General features: G+C 40.8%; 1 protein-coding gene across 1 annotated transcript in view; it reads right to left on the bottom strand.

Moving 5' to 3' along the window:
- The window catches only part of DDX11 (DEAD/H-box helicase 11), a 552,545-nt gene that overhangs the window by 337,280 nt on the left and 193,067 nt on the right, over positions 1-22,198 (bottom strand). Inside the window, exon 10 of the mRNA XM_053718816.1 lies at positions 15,075-15,227. Coding sequence (XP_053574791.1) covers positions 15,075-15,227 — 153 coding nt within the window. The remainder of the gene's footprint in view (positions 1-15,074; positions 15,228-22,198) is intronic.

Here is a 22,198-nt window from a genome sequence, read left to right as displayed (position 1 = left end):
TTAGAAACCACTTTCAGAAGAAAACCAGGATTGGTACGCAAAACAACCTTATCTGCATGGAACACCAGATAGGGTGAATCACACTGCAAAGCAGACAATTCTGAAACTCTTCGAGCAGAAGAAATAGCTACCAAAAACAAAACTAGCCAAGATAATAACTTAATATCTATGGAATGTAAAGGTTCAAACGGAACCCCTTGAAGAACTGAAAGAACTAAATTAAGACTCCATGGAGGAGCCACAGGTTTATAGACAGGCTTAATTCTGACTAAAGCCTGTGCAAACGCTTGAACGTCTGGCACTTCTGCCAGACGCTTGTGTAACAGGATAGACAGAGCAGATATCTGTCCCTTTAAGGAACTAGCTGACAATCCTTTCTCCAATGCTTCTTGGAGAAAGGACAATATCCTGGGAATCCTAACTTTACTCCACGAGTAACCCTTGGATTCACACCAACAAAGATATTTCCGCCATATCTTATGGTAAATCTTCCTGGTGACAGGCTTTGTAGCCTGGATCAGAGTATCTATAACTGATTCAGAGAACCCACGCTTAGATAGAATTAAGCGTTCAATCTCCAAGCAGTCAGTTGCAGAGAAACTAGATTTGAATGCTTGAATGGAGTGTCCAAGGTGGACAGCTCTGCTGTGGTGCTCTTTGCCACTTCCTGTTAGCAGGAGGATAATATCCCACAAGTAAAGGATGAATCCGTGGACTCATCGTATCTTATAGATGTCAGGGTATTCACTATTACAATCCTGTCCCTTTAATTCTGAATCCTCTCTCCCTATTTAAGGCCCCTCCTCTCTATGCTCCTCGCTTGGTAATTTGAATCAGTTACTTAATGTGACTCCTCTCTGAAGACACCTAGCCCTTTCCTCAAGCTGTGGGGATTTCTTACTTGCTGCTTTGAATCTTGGCAGCCTACCTTAATCCTCTATTGCTGTGTGCCGGTCTGCCTCTTCTGTTACTTGCAGTTTCTTAGGAACCAAAGGAGCAGCATTCAATTCCCCTAACTGTTACACCGGGTGGCTGTGACGTCACACCCGGCATCTCAGCGTGTCTGCAGCGCGTGTACCGCGCTGTGTCCTCTCAACAAACAATCATCCAGGATACAGTAAGGCTTTCATCTGGCTCTGACTTAGCCTTCCAAATAACCATCAGGAATTGGTCTGTATATTTTATTACTCTATTTGGATATCATTATGTCTCTCAACTAAGCAATCTAACTAGCACTGTATTCAATGACTGTTACTATCACTAAACTGCAGGATTAACTTCAACTGCCTGTTACATTGCCTACTCTGCTTGAACTGCTGCTTGCTTAACATCATTTGCTGTGACCACCCTGAACTTGACTAAGTGACTTATCGTTTGTTACTAACTTATCCTTGCATAAACAATATCTGTTAACATAATCTAACATATCATTCTATCTACATAAGATATTCCCTCAAGTGCTGAATTCCTAACAATTACATTCTGGCCTTATAACAATATCTCTTTGTACTACATCTGTTTGTATTACATTCCATTTCACCATCTATCTTCTCTGTATATGTGTCAGCTATATCACATTTAATCACTAGTTAATTAGTTGATTAATTACCTATCCAATCTATAGATACTCCTCCTATCTGTTGAGATACAGACATCCTGTAATCTGGTTGCGTGACAGCTCCGTATTCACTCTGTACCCTGCAGTAGTGACCCTCAGTTCAATGAGCAAAACCGGATTCCTGTAAGTTAAATCTGTGTGAATCCAAGGTTTGGTGTGAGGCTGAGTGGTCCTGCTATAGCGGATACTAGGTACCAGAACTTATTTACCACCTGTTCTAACACATAACATTACAGAACATAACATATTACCAAGCCTAATAAAAGTACCTCTATCCACTATCATGCAGTTGAGTGAGCTTTCCAATAGAGTGGGTTCTCTAGCACAAAGTATGGATAGTATGTTACAGGGTTTAAGAGAGATACAAATTGAGAACCAGAATATTAGAAAATTTATCAATGAGCATATGGCAACTAAACCATCTACTTCTGAGACTACACCTGAGCCTGTTGTGAGTCCGCCAGAGAAATTCTCTGGGGACAGGTCCATGTTCAGAGACTTTAGAAACTCTTGCACTCTTATGTTCACTTTGAAACCTAGGTCTTATCCTACTGACAGAATCCGAGTTTTGACTGTGATTTCTTTTTTGCGTGGAGAAGCTAGATCTTGGGCCAACGCTTTCTATGAGACTGATGATCCCATATTAAATTCTCTTGATTCCTTTTTTTCTGCGATGTCCCTTTTATATGAGGATCATAACAAGCAGAATACTGCTGAAACAGCTTTGAGATCCTTACGCCAAGGGAAAAGGATGGTAGAGGAATACATAACGGACTTTAAAAGATGGGCTCCTGACACTTTGTGGAACAACCCAGCTCTGAAAAATCAATTTCGCTTGGGCCTCAGTGACTCATTAAAAGATGAACTTGCTAGAGGTATCATTCCAGATGTCCTTGAGGATCTCATGACTTTATGTATTGGTATTGACCGAAGACTCAGGGAAAGGAAATATGAAAAATCCACAACTGACATTACTCCTAAGAAATACACTCCCTATCATGCAAATCTTCCTACCCATGCTACCAAGAATGTTGATGAACCCATGGATGTTGCTGTGATTAGAGGCCCTCTAAAGCCTGAAGAGAAAGCCAGACGCAAACTGCTTAATTTGTGCCTATATTGTGCTGAAAAGGATCATGGCGTAAGGGATTGCCCATCTCTCCTTCGTCAAAAGAAGGGTAAGAGAGTGAGATTTAAGCACACTGTAAATATGGTTAATAATAATTTGCTTCATTTATCAATCCCTCTCTCGTTACAGTGGGATCAGCAGAAGATAGACGTACAGGCCGTAATTGACTCTGGAGCATCTGGGAATTTCATAGATTTAGTTTTTGTTGATAAGCACAAAATACCACTAATAAAAAAGAGTGTTGCACTAGCCATCCGTTTGGTTGATGGTTCATTTTTTAGTTCTGGTCCTATCTCACACCATACAGTTCCACTTAAGGTTACCTCAGACTCAGGGCATACTGAGTTGATGTCTTTTGATGTTTTACCAAGTTCTGTCTACCCTATGATACTTGGTATTCAGTGGTTGTCTATGCATAACCCCACTTTTTCTTGGACAGACTCTACTGTAGTTTTTGATTCCCAGTATTGCAAGCAATTCTGCACTGATTCTCATACACTTTGTCATATTAATGTAGACACATTACCAGATTGCTACAAAGAATATGCTGATGTTTTTGATAAGGTTGAGGCAGCTACACTTCCACCACATAGAAAGTATGACTGCCCTATTGATCTCATTCCTAACTGCACCATTCCATATGGTCATATATATCCTTTGTCTCAACCTGAACTAGCCCACCTTAAGGAATATCTAGACGAAAACTTGAAAAAAGGGTTTATACGTCCATCCACTTCCTCTGCAGGTGCTGCTATGTTTTTTGTGAAAAATAAAGATGGCAGTTTACGCCCCATTATAGATTACAGACAACTGAATAAATGTACTAAGAAAAACAGATATCCCCTGCCTCTCATTCCTGAACTAATTGAGCGTCTTCAGGGTGCCACCATCTACACCAAGCTCGATCTTAGGGGCGCATACAATTTAATCAGGATGAGAGCAGGGGATGAGTGGTTAACGGCTTTCCGTACACGATACGGACTTTATGAATACACAGTAATGCCGTTTGGGCTCTGCAACGCCCCAGCCACTTTCCAGTGCTTCATAAATGATGTTTTTCACGACCTTTTGGATGTATGTATTGTTATCTATTTAGATGACATTCTTGTCTATTCAGACACTTTTGAAAACCATTTAAAACATGTAAAATTAGTTTTATCTCGTTTAAGACAACATCATCTCTACGCCAAACTAGAGAAATGTATATTTAATACTAACTCTATTTCATTTTTGGGTTACTGTATCTCTCCTACTGGGATTACTATGGAGACCAGTAAAGTAGAAGCTATACTCAAATGGCCAGTACCCTCTTGTAAAAAAGATGTCCAGAGGTTTCTTGGTTTTGCGAATTTTTATAGAAAATTCATTAAAGATTTCTCACATATTGTCAAACCATTAACAACTTTAACTAAGAAACATATCAGGTTTTCATGGGATAGTAGAGCTCAAGACTCTTTCACTACTCTCAAGGATAAATTTACTTCAGCCCCTATTTTGCAATTCCCAGATCCCAGTTGTCATTTTACGCTTGAGGTTGATGCTTCTGAATTTGCAATAGGGGCTGTTCTGTCCCAGAGGGCCTCTCAAGAACAGCCATTACATCCTGTTGCATTCTATTCTCGTGTCATGAGCTCAGCTGAGAAAAACTATGGTATTGGTGATAAGGAATTGCTTGCCATTAAATCCCCATTGGAATTCTGGAGGCATATCCTGGAAGGTACAAAATTTCCTATTACTATTTACACAGACCATCGTAACTTAGAGTATTTAAAGTCAAACAAGACCCTGACTTCTCGTCAAGTCCGCTGGAGCCTTTTCTTCTCACGTTTTGATTATGTGATCACCTATCGTCCAGGTTCTAAGAATCTTAAGGCAGATACCCTCTCTCGTATACCTCCTAAGCCACAAGATCATCTGACACCTGCCTCAGTGATACCTGCGGACAGAATCATTTGTTTAACAAATGATTTCTTGGAGACCCTAAAGCTGCAACAGAAGGAGGATTCATTAATAACACACCTCAATTTAAATAAACATTCTGATGGACTGTTCTATCATCATGACCAACTATATGTACCCAAGGTTCTCAGGAATCAGCTTTTAGCAGCAGCTCATGATTCCTCTTTAGCAGGTCATCCTGGCGTACATAGGACTCTTCATATCCTTTCAAGGAATTATTGGTGGCCCAAAATGTCTGATACAATCAAGCAATACATCAAAACATGTTTTCTTTGCACTACTAAAAAACATCAACATACACGTCCCTACGGATACCTTCTATCTCTTCCAATACCTGAAAGACCTTGGGCAGATATTGCCATGGACTTTATTGTCGATCTGCCACCTTCTGCTAACTTCAACACTATCATGGTCGTTGTTGATCTTTTTTCTAAAATGGCCCATTTCCTGCCACATAGAGGTCTACCCACAGCTCCAGAAACAGCTACTCTTTTCATAGATCATATTGTCAAATTACATGGTCTACCAAATTCCATAACTACTGACAGAGGTTCTCAGTTTACCTCTAGATTTTGGGATCATCTTTGTAAATCCCTCAACATCTCTAGGAGGTTAAGTACAGCTTTTCATCCACAAACCAATGGGCAGACTGAGAGAACAAATCAAGCCCTGGAACAGTATCTCCGTTGTTACTGTTCTCTAGAACAAGATAACTGGCATTCTCTCCTTTCCACTGCTGAATTTGCTCATAATAACATGCTCAATTCCTCCACTAAAATGTCTCCATTTTTCCTTAACTACGGTTTTCATCCTTCTTATGACGTTCAGACTCCGAAAAACTCTCCTATACCTGTTGTTAATGATAAAATCAATACCTTAGTGAAAGGTTTCGCCACTGTAAAACAACTACTACTCGATGCTCAAAAAGCTCAAAAACGTTACTACGATCTACGACGTTCTAAACCTCCCGAATATAAGGTGGGAGATAAAGTTTGGTTAAGCACGAAGAATATAAGATTACAGGTTCCTTCCAAAAAGCTTGCTTCACTTTATTTGGGTCCCTTTGAAATTAAGAATGTTGTTAATGTTAATGCAGTCACTCTTCAACTACCTTCTTCCATGAGAATTCATCCAACATTTCATGTCTCACTCCTTAAACCCTATGCTTCTATCAGGGCTACATCTTCGATGGATACTTCACTAACTTATGTGACAGATGAGATGGAGTACGAGATTGATTCTATTCAAGATTCTCGATACTTTCGAAACCGCCTTCAGTATTTGGTCAGTTGGAAGGGTTATGGACCTGAAGAAGATTTTTGGGAGCCTGCTACTAATGTTATGGCTCCGCGCCTGGTTTCCTTGTTCCATAGGAGGAATCCTCACCGTCCAGGTCCTTGGTCCGCTGAGCGGCTCCTTGAGGGGGGTGTCCTGTCAGGGTATTCACTATTACAATCCTGTCCCTTTAATTCTGAATCCTCTCTCCCTATTTAAGGCCCCTCCTCTCTATGCTCCTCGCTTGGTAATTTGAATCAGTTACTTAATGTGACTCCTCTCTGAAGACACCTAGCCCTTTCCTCAAGCTGTGGGGATTTCTTACTTGCTGCTTTGAATCTTGGCAGCCTACCTTAATCCTCTATTGCTGTGTGCCGGTCTGCCTCTTCTGTTACTTGCAGTTTCTTAGGAACCAAAGGAGCAGCATTCAATTCCCCTAACTGTTACACCGGGTGGCTGTGACGTCACACCCGGCATCTCAGCGTGTCTGCAGCGCGTGTACCGCGCTGTGTCCTCTCAACAAACAATCATCCAGGATACAGTAAGGCTTTCATCTGGCTCTGACTTAGCCTTCCAAATAACCATCAGGAATTGGTCTGTATATTTTATTACTCTATTTGGATATCATTATGTCTCTCAACTAAGCAATCTAACTAGCACTGTATTCAATGACTGTTACTATCACTAAACTGCAGGATTAACTTCAACTGCCTGTTACATTGCCTACTCTGCTTGAACTGCTGCTTGCTTAACATCATTTGCTGTGACCACCCTGAACTTGACTAAGTGACTTATCGTTTGTTACTAACTTATCCTTGCATAAACAATATCTGTTAACATAATCTAACATATCATTCTATCTACATAAGATATTCCCTCAAGTGCTGAATTCCTAACAATTACATTCTGGCCTTATAACAATATCTCTTTGTACTACATCTGTTTGTATTACATTCCATTTCACCATCTATCTTCTCTGTATATGTGTCAGCTATATCACATTTAATCACTAGTTAATTAGTTGATTAATTACCTATCCAATCTATAGATACTCCTCCTATCTGTTGAGATACAGACATCCTGTAATCTGGTTGCGTGACAGCTCCGTATTCACTCTGTACCCTGCAGTAGTGACCCTCAGTTCAATGAGCAAAACCGGATTCCTGTAAGTTAAATCTGTGTGAATCCAAGGTTTGGTGTGAGGCTGAGTGGTCCTGCTATAGCGGATACTAGGTACCAGAACTTATTTACCACCTGTTCTAACACATAACATTACAGAACATAACATATTACCAAGCCTAATAAAAGTACCTCTATCCACTATCATGCAGTTGAGTGAGCTTTCCAATAGAGTGGGTTCTCTAGCACAAAGTATGGATAGTATGTTACAGGGTTTAAGAGAGATACAAATTGAGAACCAGAATATTAGAAAATTTATCAATGAGCATATGGCAACTAAACCATCTACTTCTGAGACTACACCTGAGCCTGTTGTGAGTCCGCCAGAGAAATTCTCTGGGGACAGGTCCATGTTCAGAGACTTTAGAAACTCTTGCACTCTTATGTTCACTTTGAAACCTAGGTCTTATCCTACTGACAGAATCCGAGTTTTGACTGTGATTTCTTTTTTGCGTGGAGAAGCTAGATCTTGGGCCAACGCTTTCTATGAGACTGATGATCCCATATTAAATTCTCTTGATTCCTTTTTTTCTGCGATGTCCCTTTTATATGAGGATCATAACAAGCAGAATACTGCTGAAACAGCTTTGAGATCCTTACGCCAAGGGAAAAGGATGGTAGAGGAATACATAACGGACTTTAAAAGATGGGCTCCTGACACTTTGTGGAACAACCCAGCTCTGAAAAATCAATTTCGCTTGGGCCTCAGTGACTCATTAAAAGATGAACTTGCTAGAGGTATCATTCCAGATGTCCTTGAGGATCTCATGACTTTATGTATTGGTATTGACCGAAGACTCAGGGAAAGGAAATATGAAAAATCCACAACTGACATTACTCCTAAGAAATACACTCCCTATCATGCAAATCTTCCTACCCATGCTACCAAGAATGTTGATGAACCCATGGATGTTGCTGTGATTAGAGGCCCTCTAAAGCCTGAAGAGAAAGCCAGACGCAAACTGCTTAATTTGTGCCTATATTGTGCTGAAAAGGATCATGGCGTAAGGGATTGCCCATCTCTCCTTCGTCAAAAGAAGGGTAAGAGAGTGAGATTTAAGCACACTGTAAATATGGTTAATAATAATTTGCTTCATTTATCAATCCCTCTCTCGTTACAGTGGGATCAGCAGAAGATAGACGTACAGGCCGTAATTGACTCTGGAGCATCTGGGAATTTCATAGATTTAGTTTTTGTTGATAAGCACAAAATACCACTAATAAAAAAGAGTGTTGCACTAGCCATCCGTTTGGTTGATGGTTCATTTTTTAGTTCTGGTCCTATCTCACACCATACAGTTCCACTTAAGGTTACCTCAGACTCAGGGCATACTGAGTTGATGTCTTTTGATGTTTTACCAAGTTCTGTCTACCCTATGATACTTGGTATTCAGTGGTTGTCTATGCATAACCCCACTTTTTCTTGGACAGACTCTACTGTAGTTTTTGATTCCCAGTATTGCAAGCAATTCTGCACTGATTCTCATACACTTTGTCATATTAATGTAGACACATTACCAGATTGCTACAAAGAATATGCTGATGTTTTTGATAAGGTTGAGGCAGCTACACTTCCACCACATAGAAAGTATGACTGCCCTATTGATCTCATTCCTAACTGCACCATTCCATATGGTCATATATATCCTTTGTCTCAACCTGAACTAGCCCACCTTAAGGAATATCTAGACGAAAACTTGAAAAAAGGGTTTATACGTCCATCCACTTCCTCTGCAGGTGCTGCTATGTTTTTTGTGAAAAATAAAGATGGCAGTTTACGCCCCATTATAGATTACAGACAACTGAATAAATGTACTAAGAAAAACAGATATCCCCTGCCTCTCATTCCTGAACTAATTGAGCGTCTTCAGGGTGCCACCATCTACACCAAGCTCGATCTTAGGGGCGCATACAATTTAATCAGGATGAGAGCAGGGGATGAGTGGTTAACAGGCTTTCCGTACACGATACGGACTTTATGAATACACAGTAATGCCGTTTGGGCTCTGCAACGCCCCAGCCACTTTCCAGTGCTTCATAAATGATGTTTTTCACGACCTTTTGGATGTATGTATTGTTATCTATTTAGATGACATTCTTGTCTATTCAGACACTTTTGAAAACCATTTAAAACATGTAAAATTAGTTTTATCTCGTTTAAGACAACATCATCTCTACGCCAAACTAGAGAAATGTATATTTAATACTAACTCTATTTCATTTTTGGGTTACTGTATCTCTCCTACTGGGATTACTATGGAGACCAGTAAAGTAGAAGCTATACTCAAATGGCCAGTACCCTCTTGTAAAAAAGATGTCCAGAGGTTTCTTGGTTTTGCGAATTTTTATAGAAAATTCATTAAAGATTTCTCACATATTGTCAAACCATTAACAACTTTAACTAAGAAACATATCAGGTTTTCATGGGATAGTAGAGCTCAAGACTCTTTCACTACTCTCAAGGATAAATTTACTTCAGCCCCTATTTTGCAATTCCCAGATCCCAGTTGTCATTTTACGCTTGAGGTTGATGCTTCTGAATTTGCAATAGGGGCTGTTCTGTCCCAGAGGGCCTCTCAAGAACAGCCATTACATCCTGTTGCATTCTATTCTCGTGTCATGAGCTCAGCTGAGAAAAACTATGGTATTGGTGATAAGGAATTGCTTGCCATTAAATCCCCATTGGAATTCTGGAGGCATATCCTGGAAGGTACAAAATTTCCTATTACTATTTACACAGACCATCGTAACTTAGAGTATTTAAAGTCAAACAAGACCCTGACTTCTCGTCAAGTCCGCTGGAGCCTTTTCTTCTCACGTTTTGATTATGTGATCACCTATCGTCCAGGTTCTAAGAATCTTAAGGCAGATACCCTCTCTCGTATACCTCCTAAGCCACAAGATCATCTGACACCTGCCTCAGTGATACCTGCGGACAGAATCATTTGTTTAACAAATGATTTCTTGGAGACCCTAAAGCTGCAACAGAAGGAGGATTCATTAATAACACACCTCAATTTAAATAAACATTCTGATGGACTGTTCTATCATCATGACCAACTATATGTACCCAAGGTTCTCAGGAATCAGCTTTTAGCAGCAGCTCATGATTCCTCTTTAGCAGGTCATCCTGGCGTACATAGGACTCTTCATATCCTTTCAAGGAATTATTGGTGGCCCAAAATGTCTGATACAATCAAGCAATACATCAAAACATGTTTTCTTTGCACTACTAAAAAACATCAACATACACGTCCCTACGGATACCTTCTATCTCTTCCAATACCTGAAAGACCTTGGGCAGATATTGCCATGGACTTTATTGTCGATCTGCCACCTTCTGCTAACTTCAACACTATCATGGTCGTTGTTGATCTTTTTTCTAAAATGGCCCATTTCCTGCCACATAGAGGTCTACCCACAGCTCCAGAAACAGCTACTCTTTTCATAGATCATATTGTCAAATTACATGGTCTACCAAATTCCATAACTACTGACAGAGGTTCTCAGTTTACCTCTAGATTTTGGGATCATCTTTGTAAATCCCTCAACATCTCTAGGAGGTTAAGTACAGCTTTTCATCCACAAACCAATGGGCAGACTGAGAGAACAAATCAAGCCCTGGAACAGTATCTCCGTTGTTACTGTTCTCTAGAACAAGATAACTGGCATTCTCTCCTTTCCACTGCTGAATTTGCTCATAATAACATGCTCAATTCCTCCACTAAAATGTCTCCATTTTTCCTTAACTACGGTTTTCATCCTTCTTATGACGTTCAGACTCCGAAAAACTCTCCTATACCTGTTGTTAATGATAAAATCAATACCTTAGTGAAAGGTTTCGCCACTGTAAAACAACTACTACTCGATGCTCAAAAAGCTCAAAAACGTTACTACGATCTACGACGTTCTAAACCTCCCGAATATAAGGTGGGAGATAAAGTTTGGTTAAGCACGAAGAATATAAGATTACAGGTTCCTTCCAAAAAGCTTGCTTCACTTTATTTGGGTCCCTTTGAAATTAAGAATGTTGTTAATGTTAATGCAGTCACTCTTCAACTACCTTCTTCCATGAGAATTCATCCAACATTTCATGTCTCACTCCTTAAACCCTATGCTTCTATCAGGGCTACATCTTCGATGGATACTTCACTAACTTATGTGACAGATGAGATGGAGTACGAGATTGATTCTATTCAAGATTCTCGATACTTTCGAAACCGCCTTCAGTATTTGGTCAGTTGGAAGGGTTATGGACCTGAAGAAGATTTTTGGGAGCCTGCTACTAATGTTATGGCTCCGCGCCTGGTTTCCTTGTTCCATAGGAGGAATCCTCACCGTCCAGGTCCTTGGTCCGCTGAGCGGCTCCTTGAGGGGGGTGTCCTGTCAGGGTATTCACTATTACAATCCTGTCCCTTTAATTCTGAATCCTCTCTCCCTATTTAAGGCCCCTCCTCTCTATGCTCCTCGCTTGGTAATTTGAATCAGTTACTTAATGTGACTCCTCTCTGAAGACACCTAGCCCTTTCCTCAAGCTGTGGGGATTTCTTACTTGCTGCTTTGAATCTTGGCAGCCTACCTTAATCCTCTATTGCTGTGTGCCGGTCTGCCTCTTCTGTTACTTGCAGTTTCTTAGGAACCAAAGGAGCAGCATTCAATTCCCCTAACTGTTACACCGGGTGGCTGTGACGTCACACCCGGCATCTCAGCGTGTCTGCAGCGCGTGTACCGCGCTGTGTCCTCTCAACAAACAATCATCCAGGATACAGTAAGGCTTTCATCTGGCTCTGACTTAGCCTTCCAAATAACCATCAGGAATTGGTCTGTATATTTTATTACTCTATTTGGATATCATTATGTCTCTCAACTAAGCAATCTAACTAGCACTGTATTCAATGACTGTTACTATCACTAAACTGCAGGATTAACTTCAACTGCCTGTTACATTGCCTACTCTGCTTGAACTGCTGCTTGCTTAACATCATTTGCTGTGACCACCCTGAACTTGACTAAGTGACTTATCGTTTGTTACTAACTTATCCTTGCATAAACAATATCTGTTAACATAATCTAACATATCATTCTATCTACATAAGATATTCCCTCAAGTGCTGAATTCCTAACAATTACATTCTGGCCTTATAACAATATCTCTTTGTACTACATCTGTTTGTATTACATTCCATTTCACCATCTATCTTCTCTGTATATGTGTCAGCTATATCACATTTAATCACTAGTTAATTAGTTGATTAATTACCTATCCAATCTATAGATACTCCTCCTATCTGTTGAGATACAGACATCCTGTAATCTGGTTGCGTGACAGCTCCGTATTCACTCTGTACCCTGCAGTAGTGACCCTCAGTTCAATGAGCAAAACCGGATTCCTGTAAGTTAAATCTGTGTGAATCCAAGGTTTGGTGTGAGGCTGAGTGGTCCTGCTATAGCGGATACTAGGTACCAGAACTTATTTACCACCTGTTCTAACACATAACATTACAGAACATAACAATAGAAGAAAACAATGGGGCTGCGTTAGAAGCTGGACGCTGCTTTTTTGCAGGTGTTAGGTTTTTTTTGAGCCAGCTCAGCCCCATCGTTTCCTATGGGGATATCGTGCACAAGCACGTTTTTCCAGCTTACCGATACCGTAAGCAGTGCTGGTATTGAGGGTTGAAGTGGAGCTAAATTATGCTCAACGCTCCCTTTTCTGAGGCTAACGCAGCCATTCAGACAACTGTAAATATCAGGGTTGTCTTAAGGGTGTGCTGGAAAAAAAAAGCCTCGTTAGCACCGCGGGTCTTTACCGACAAAACTTTAACTCTAGGCGAAACTGTTTTATAAGAAGTGGCACAATTGTTTATGTATGTACCAAGTTATTGTATCTCATATAACCAATGATGGTACTGTGTAAACTGAATTTCCTTTTATTCTCCTTTTATTTATAGTTACTCAAAAAAATTCTGAAATCCTCTTAGGGACCGAATATATAAATAAGAGACAGAGAGAAAGAATGAGATGCGATTGAAACAATTGTGTTTCTCTATTTGTTTAATTTGCAAGGTTTGGTATGGTTACATCAATTATTATTACCTCGATGAAAGACAGTTTATAGAGAAAGTGATATACTTAGAAGTAGTGAGAGTACAACAAAAGACAGAAACTGAGGAACTTAAACAAATCAACTGCTTTTAAAGTGCTTTAGACTATGAAACCACCCCACAGGTGGATGATTAAAAGAACAATTATTTTTGTCTATGACCAAAATAAATGAGTTCAGTCCATTAGTAAATGTGCCATGTAGGATGATTGCTTCTAATAAAACAGAAGTGTTGCTTATGATAGGCTTTTTTTACAGAAATAAAAGTGGGGTTTATGTCCCTTTAAGAAGCAACAGAAAAGCTCCAACGCAGCCTCTGTTGCTGGTCACATTTGACTCAGATCTTTCTTTCACTCCTCACATTTAGTCCTTGGCTAAAGCCTGCCGCATCCACCTTAAATACATCTCTAAAATTAGGCACTTCCTTACACAAGACACAACTAAGATTTTAATCCACTGTCTCATACTTTCCCGCCTCGATTACTGCAACTCTGTCCTCTCTGGTCCTCCCACCTGCCGCCTAGCTCCTTTAGAATCCATAATGAGTGCCTCTGCCAGACTCATCTTCCTTACACGTCGCTCTTAATCTGCTGCACCTCTCTGCCAATCCCTTCACTGGCTTCCTCTTGCCTCTAGGATTAAAAACACAAAATTCTCACTCTGACATACAAAGCCCTCAACTGCACTGCTCCCCCCTATATCTCAGACCTTGTCTCCAGATAATCTCCCTCCCGTCCCCTTCAATCTGCTCATGACCTCCTACTCTCCTCTTCTCTGGTTACCTCATCGCACTCCCGTTTACAGGACTTCTCCTGATTGGCTCCCATCTTGTGGAACTCTCTGCCTCGCTCCACAAGACTTTCCCCTAGTTTTGAAAGCTTCAAGCGCTCCCTAAAGACTCTACTGTTCAGGGATGCATACAACCTATGCTAACCCTACTTTATACCAGTTCCACTCCTCCATTGCTATCCTCTGAACCCCCTTAGCATATAAGCCTAAGAGTCCAGCTGTTTGTAGATCACCTTCTTAAGAGCTGACTACAACAGTACAACTCTTGGCAGGGCCCTCTACCCATTTGATCCCTATAATTGTTTTGCTGTACTCCCCCTTTGTTTATAGCGCTGCAGAATCTGTTGGCGCTCTACAAATAACCGATAATAATAATACTACAGCCTATATTACTCATCTTTAAATCTGTTCAGACATGTTGCATATTTATTTACCGGTTTACAACTTTATAGTGAAAATATCCCCTGAAACAAGGGGGGTTTGAAACTTGTAAAATGAATTATATAGCATGAAGCTCAGATTCAATTAATCCAAAAATGATAAATGGAAAAAAATAAATATAGCAGAAAGCATAGGAATAAACGTAAAATAATTTCTTCAGTTGAAATGGTTAACGGTTTTGGAAGATTAAATTATTTGGATATCCTACATAATCTCAGACACAAAGCAGTGTGCCTGTCAAAATGAGAGATGTTCTACTTGGATTTTTCAAGATGTCATGTGACCTAATACATATTCACCCTGCAGTGAAAGTACTTGCACAGCTGATGTAGCAGGGACATAGAATCAAATTCTGATAATCATATCACTGACAATTTTGGAAGTCTTGAAGTCCTGATGTGTGAAAAAGGCTTGCTTGCGGCAGAGATAAAAATGTACATTAATTAAACAAAGCAATATATCAGACACCAAAAATGCTAAGAGCCGCAATGAAGAGTTTAGGTAATAACCGGAATAAGCGAGTCTTAAAGATAATTTAAATTGAATACAAAGATTCTTGGCTGGGTGTCAAGGATTCTCACCTGGGATCCAGAGATCTGAGAACTGTACATGCAGGTAATGGTGTCTATCAGATTATGTGCTTCATCAATAATAACCACTTGATCTTTCAACTTTATCCCTGATGCTTGCCTAGCGGAATCGTGGAGAAGCATCTGATACGGTAACACCACCAGCTGAAAGAGAAATCCAAAATGCAATACATTAATATTTAAAGGGGCATAAACATTAAAATAAAATATTCTAAATGTGTTATGTGCAAGCAATAGAGCAATAACAAAATGCTCAATAACTATGTGCAAAAGAGTTTAACACATTATTTAAGTCAGGTGCATAGTAGAAATGCTATACAGGGAAAAAGTTAAACACACATGAGTCAATAAGAGTCATATGTGCCTAGCCACCAATAACCAGCTACGACCCAGTTGGGCACTTCTGGTCCTGAGACTACCTAGGATAACAATGTAAATCTGTTAATAGAAGTAAACTGAAAAGTCACTTAAAATCTAAATTACCTAAACCATGAAAGGTTAAAGGTAAAGTAAAGTTAAAATTAAACTTTCATGATTCAGATAGAGCAGGGTTTTTCAAACTACGGGTCGGGACTTGTGTGTGTGTTGTAGGATAGAGTGTGTGTGTCTGATATAGAAGAGTGTGTGTGTTATTTGAGAGTGTGTATGGTGTGTGTGTGTGTTGTATGAGAGTGTGTATTGTGTGTATGTGTGTGTGGTGAGTGTGTATGTTGTATGAGAGTGTGGTGTGTATGTGTTATATGAGAATGTGTGTGTTGTATGAGTGTGTGTGTTGTATGAGAGTGTGTATGATGTGTGTGTTGTATGCAAATGTGTGTGGTGTGTGTTATAGAAGAGTGTTTTATAGGAGAGTGTGTGTTGTATGAGAGTGTGTATGGTGTGTATGTCTGTTGTATGAGAGTGTGTATGGTGTGTGTGTGTGTTGTATGAGAGTGTGTATGGTGTGTGTGTTGTATGAGAGTGTGTATGGTGTGTGTGTGTTGTATGAGAGTGTGGTGTGTATATTTTATATGAGAGTGTGTGTGCTGTATGAGAGTGTGTGTGGTGTGTGTATGTGTTATATGAGATTGTGTGTGGTGTGTGTTATATGTGAGTGTGTGTCTCGTATGAGAGTGTGGTGTGTATGTGTTGTATGCAAGTGTGTATGGTGTGTGTTGTATGAGAGTGTGTATGGTGTGTGTCTCGTATGAGAGTGTGTATGGTGTGTCTCGTAAGAGAGTGTGTATGGTGTGTGTTTTGTATGAGAGTGTGTATGGTGTGTCTCGTAAGAGAGTGTGTATGATGTGTGTGTTGTATGAGAGTGTGTATGGTGTGTGTGTTGTATGAGAGTGTGTATTGTGTGTGTGTTGTATGAGAGTGTGTATGGTGTGTGTGTTTTATGAGAGTGTGTATGGTGTGTGTCTCGTATGAGAGTGTGTATGGTGTGTGTGTTGTATAAGAGTGTGTATGATGTGTGTGTTGTATGAGAGTGTGTATGGTGTGTGTCTCGTATGAGAGTGTGTATGGTGTGTGTGTTGTATGAGAGTGTGTGTGTTGTATAAGTGTGTGTGTGTGTTATTACCTTTTACAACATTCTAAAAGTGTGACAATCAGGAACAAAGTACACACACATTTTAGACACTTTGCCAAAAGATTGCAGGTATCTTGTCGTATATTACTTCAGAAATTTTCAGACCGAGCATAAAAATAGGGTCGTAAAGGTATGTGTGTCAAGGAATCTGTGAAGATTATTAAATAATAAATGTATGTATATATATTATTTAATATACTGTATATATGGCTGTTAGCACCAAATGATTCATTTATTTGTAAGACATTAGATACTTGGCTGACCACAGTTCAATCCTCCCCTCCCCACTCAATATGCAAAATTACAATGTATTCCACATCTGAGAACAAATGATTGCTTTCAAAGATTTCCTGCTAAGGTGTGAAACTAAAATTCCCATCAGATTGTCACTGACCCTTTCTTCTTGCTCTAAAACATTTGGCCATTAGTCATTTCAAAGAAAAACAAATTACTTCAAAGTAATATTAGAATGATGGAGCCGCAGAAGGGTATGCCCATATATGGGCATCCTGCCCAAGATGAGTAATGAACTCACCGGAACCCCTGTGAGTTATAGACAGTCCGTCTGTGGGAATGACTGAATATACAAACATGAATTGTAATTTACCATCTACAAGATAAATTGTCCCTGCTGAGCTACAATACACAGAACATCCCACTTTCCAGACATGGTAAAAACTTACGGCTAGATTTAGAGTTTGGCGGTAGCCGTCAAAACCAGCATTAGGGGGTCCTAACGCTGGTTTTTACCGCCTGCTGGTATTTGGAGTCAGTCATTAAAGGGTCTAACACTCACTTTGCAGCCGCAAATTTTCCATACCGTAGATCCCCCTACGCCAATTGCGTATCCTATCTTTTCAATGGGATCTTTCTAACGCCGGTATTTAGAGTCGTGGCTGAAGTGAGCGTTAGAAATCTAACGACAAAACTCCAGCCGCAGAAAAAAACAGGAGTTAAGAGCTTTTTGGGCTAACGCCGGTTCATAAAGCTCTTAACTACTGTGCTCTAAAGTACACTAACACCCATAAACTACCTATGTACCCCTAAACCGAGGTCCCCCCACATCGCCGCAACTATAATAAAAAAAATTTAACCCCTAATCTGCCGACCGCACACCGCCACCACCTACGTTATACTTATGTACCCCTAATCTGCTGCCCCTAACACCGCCGACCCCTATATTATATTTATTAACCCCTAATCTGCCCCCCTCAACGTCGCCGACACCTACCTACACTTATTAACCCCTAATCTGCCGACCGGACCTCACCGCTACTATAATAAATGTATTAACCCCTAAAGCTAAGTCTAACCCTAACACTAACACCCCCCCTAAGTTAAATATAATTTAAATCTAACAAAATAAATTAACTCTTATTAAATAAATTATTCCTATTTAAAGCTAAATACTTACCTGTAAAATAAACCCTAATATAGCTACAATATAAATTATAATTATATTGTAGCTATTTTAGGATTAATATTTATTTTACAGGCAACTTTGTAATTATTTTTACTATGTACAATAGCTATTAAATAGTTAATAACTATTTAATAGCTACCTAGTTAAAATAATTACAAAATTACCTAGAAAAACAGAATCTATGTTTACCTGATAAATTTCTTTCTCCTACGGTGTGTCCGGTCCATGGCTTCATCCTTACTTGTGGGATATTCTCTTCCCCTACAGGAAATGGCAAAGAGAGCACACAGCAAAAGCTGTCCATATAGCCCCCCCCCTCTGGCTCCGCCCCCCAGTCATTCGACCGACGGCTAGGAGAAAAAGGAGAAACTATAGGGTGCCGTGGTGACTGTAGTGTACAGAAATAAAAAATTTAAACCTGACTAAAAGCCAGGGCGGGCCGTGGACCGGACACACCGTAGGAGAAAGAAATTTATCAGGTAAACATAAATTCTGTTTTCTCCTACATTGGTGTGTCCGGTCCACGGCTTCATCCTTACTTGTGGGAACCAATACCAAAGCTTTAGGACACGGATGAAGGGAGGGAACAAGTCAGGTAACCTAAACGGAAGGCACCACAGCTTGCAAAACCTTTCTCCCAAAAACAGCCTCCGAAGAAGCATAAGTATCAAATTTGTAAAAATTGGCAAAAGTATGCAGAGAACACCAAGTCGCTGCCTTACAGATCTGATCAACAGAAGCCTCGTTCTTGAAGGCCCATGTGGAAGCCACAGCTCTAGTAGAGTGAGCTGTAATTCGTTCAGGAGGCTGCCGTCCGGCAGTCTCATAAGCCAATCGGATGATACTTTTCAGCCAAAAGGAAAGAGAGGTAGCAGTAGCTTTCTGCCCTCTCCTCTTACCAGAATAAACGACAAACAAGGATGATGTCTGTCTGAAATCCTTTGTTGCTTCTAAATAGAATTTTAAAGCACGGACCACATCTAGGTTGTGTAACAAACGTTCCTTTTTCGAAACTAGATTCGGACACAGAGAAGGAACAACTATTTCCTGGTTAATATTCCTGTTGGAAACCACTTTTGGAAGAAAACCAGGCTTGGTACGTAAAACTACCTTATCAGTATGGAATACCAGATAGGGTGAAGTACACTGCAAAACAGACAATTCAGAAACTCTTCTAGCAGAAGAAATAGCAACCAAAAACAGAACTTTCCAAGATAGTAACTTAATATTTATGGAATGTAAGGGTTCAAACGGAACCCCTTGAAGAACTGAAAGAACTAAGTTTAGACTCCATGGAGGAGTCATAGGTCTGTAGACAGGCTTGATTCTGACTAACGCCTGTACAAACGCCTGTACATCTGGCACGGCTGCCAGACGTTTGTGCAACAAAACAGACAGAGCAGATATCTGTCCGTTTAGAGAACTAGCTGACAAATCTTTATCCAAACCCTCTTGGAGAAAGGAAAGTATCCTAGGAATTTTAATTTTACTCCAGGAGAATCCCTTGGATTCGCACCAACAGATATATTTTTCCATATCTTATGGTAAATTTTCCTAGTCACAGGTTTTCTGGCTTGAACCAGAGTATCTATAACTGAATCTGAAAACCCACGCTTAGATAGAATCAGGCGTTCAATTTCCAAGCAGTAAGTTGCAGAGAGACTAGATTTGGATGTTCGAATGGACCTTGTACTAGAAGATCCTGTCTCAAAGGTAGCTTCCATGGTGGAGCCGATGACAAATTCACCAGGTCTGCATACCAAGTCCTGCGTGGCCATGCAGGAGCTATTAGAATCACAGAGGCCTTCTCCTGTTTGATCCTGGCTACAAGCCTGGGAAGGAGAGGGAACGGTGGAAACACATAAGCTAGATTGAACGACCAAGGCGCCACCAATGCATCCACTAGCGTCGCCTTGGGATCCCTGGATCTGGACCCGTAGCGAGGAACCTTGGAGTTCTGACGAGACGCCTTCAGATCCATATCTGGAATGCCCCATAGTTGAGTTAACTGGGCAAAGACCTCCGGGTGGAGTTCCCACTCCCCCGGATGGAAAGTCTGACGACTCAAATAATCCGCCTCCCAGTTGTCTACTCCTGGGATGTGAATTGCAGATAGATGGCAGGAGTGATCCTCCGCCCATTTGATAATCTTGGATACCTCTCTCATCGCCAAGGAACTCTTTGTTCCCCCCTGATGATTGATGTACGCTACAGTCGTCATGTTGTCCGACTGAAATCTTATGAATCTGGCCTTCGCTAGTTGAGACAAGTCTGCATAATCCCCATTCCACTGTTTGAGCATGCACAGTTGTAATGGTCTTAGATGAATTTGAGCAAAAGGAACCACGTCCATTGCTGCAACCATTAATCCTATTACCTCCATGCACTCAGCTATGGAAGGCTGAGGAATAGATTGAAGAACTTGACAAGCGTTTAGAAGCTTTAACTTTCTGACCTCTGTCAGAAAAATCTTCATTTCTACAGAATCTATTATTGTTTCCTGAAAAGGAACCCTTGTGGACGGGGACAGGGAACTCTTTTCTACGTTCACCTTCCACCCGTGAGACCTGAGAAAGGCTAAAACAATGTCTGTATGAGCCCTTGCTTTGGAAAGGGACGACGCTTGGATTAGAATGTTGTCTAGGTAAGGTGCTACAGCAATGCCCCTCGGCCTTAGAACCGCTAGAAGGGACCCTAGCACCTTTGTGAAAATTCTGGGAGCAGTGGTTAAACCGAATGGAAGAGCCACAAACTGGTAATGTTTGTCCAGAAAGGCGAACCTCAGGAACTGATGATGATCTTTGTGGATAGGAATATGCAGGTACGCATCCTTTAAATCCACGGTAGTCATATATTGACCCTCCTGGATTGTTGGTAAAATCGTCCGAATGGTTTCCATTTTGAATGATGGAACTCTGAGGAATTTGTTTAGAATTTTTAAATCCAGAATTGGCCTGAAAATTCCCTCTTTTTTGAGGTTTGAGTAAAAACCCAGACCTTGTTCCGCTGTTGGAACTGGGTGCATCACTCCCATCTTTAATAGGTCTCCTACGCAATGTAAGAATGCCTGTCTCTTTATCTGGTCTGAAGATAAGCAAGACATGTGGAACCTTCCCCTTGGAGGAAGTTCCTTGAACTCTAGAAGATACCCCTGAGAGACTATTTCTAGTGCCCAGGGATCCGGAACATCTCTTGCCCAAGCCTGAGCAAAGAGAGAAAGTCTGCCCCCTACTAGATCCGGTCCCGGATCGGGGGCTACCCCTTCATGCTGTCTTGGTAGCAGCAGCAGGCTTCTTGGCCTGTTTACCCTTGTTCCAGCCTTGCAATGGTTTCCATGCTGGTTTAGGCTGGTAAGTGTTACCCTCTTGTCTAGAGGCTGCAGAGTTAGGAGTCGGTCCGTTCCTGAAATTGCGAAAGGAACGAAAATTAGATTTGTTCTTAGCCTTGAAAGGCCTATCCTGTGGGTGGGCATGGCCCTTTCCCCCAGTGATGTCTGAGATAATCTCCTTCAATTCTGGCCCGAAAAGGGTCTTACCTTTGAAAGGAATATTAGGCAATTTTGTTTTGACGACTCATCCGCCGACCAAGATTTTAGCCAAAGCGCTCTGCGCGCCACAATTGCAAAACCTGAATTTTTCGCCGCTAATTTAGCCAATTGAAAAGCGGCATCCAAAATAAAGGAATTAGCCAACTATAGTGCGTGAATTCTGTCCATGACTTCATCATATGGAGTCTCCTTTTGGAGCGAATTTTCTAGTTCCTCGAACCAAAAAGACGCCGCCGTGGTGACAGGAATAATGCACGAAATTGGTTGAAGAAGGAAACCTTGCTGAACAAATATCTTTTTAAGCAATCCTTCCAATTTTTTATCCATAGGATCTTTGAAAGCGCAACTGTCCTCAATAGGAATAGTTGTGCGCTTGGCTAACGTTCAAACTGCCCCCTAAACCTTAGGGACCGTTTGCCATGCGTCCCTTCTGGGGTCGACAATGGGGAACATTTTCTTAAATATAGGAGGTGGAACAAAAGGTATACCTGGCTTCTCCCACTCCTTAGTCACTATGTCCGCCACCCTCTTGGGTATCGGAAAGGCATCAGCGTGCACAGGGATCTCTAAGAATT

This window comes from Bombina bombina, chromosome 6 (assembly GCF_027579735.1).
Source record: "Bombina bombina isolate aBomBom1 chromosome 6, aBomBom1.pri, whole genome shotgun sequence".
NCBI lineage: Eukaryota > Metazoa > Chordata > Amphibia > Anura > Bombinatoridae > Bombina > Bombina bombina.
The sequence above is the reverse complement of the archived record's forward strand: the minus strand, read 5'-3'. Positions and strand labels throughout refer to the sequence as shown.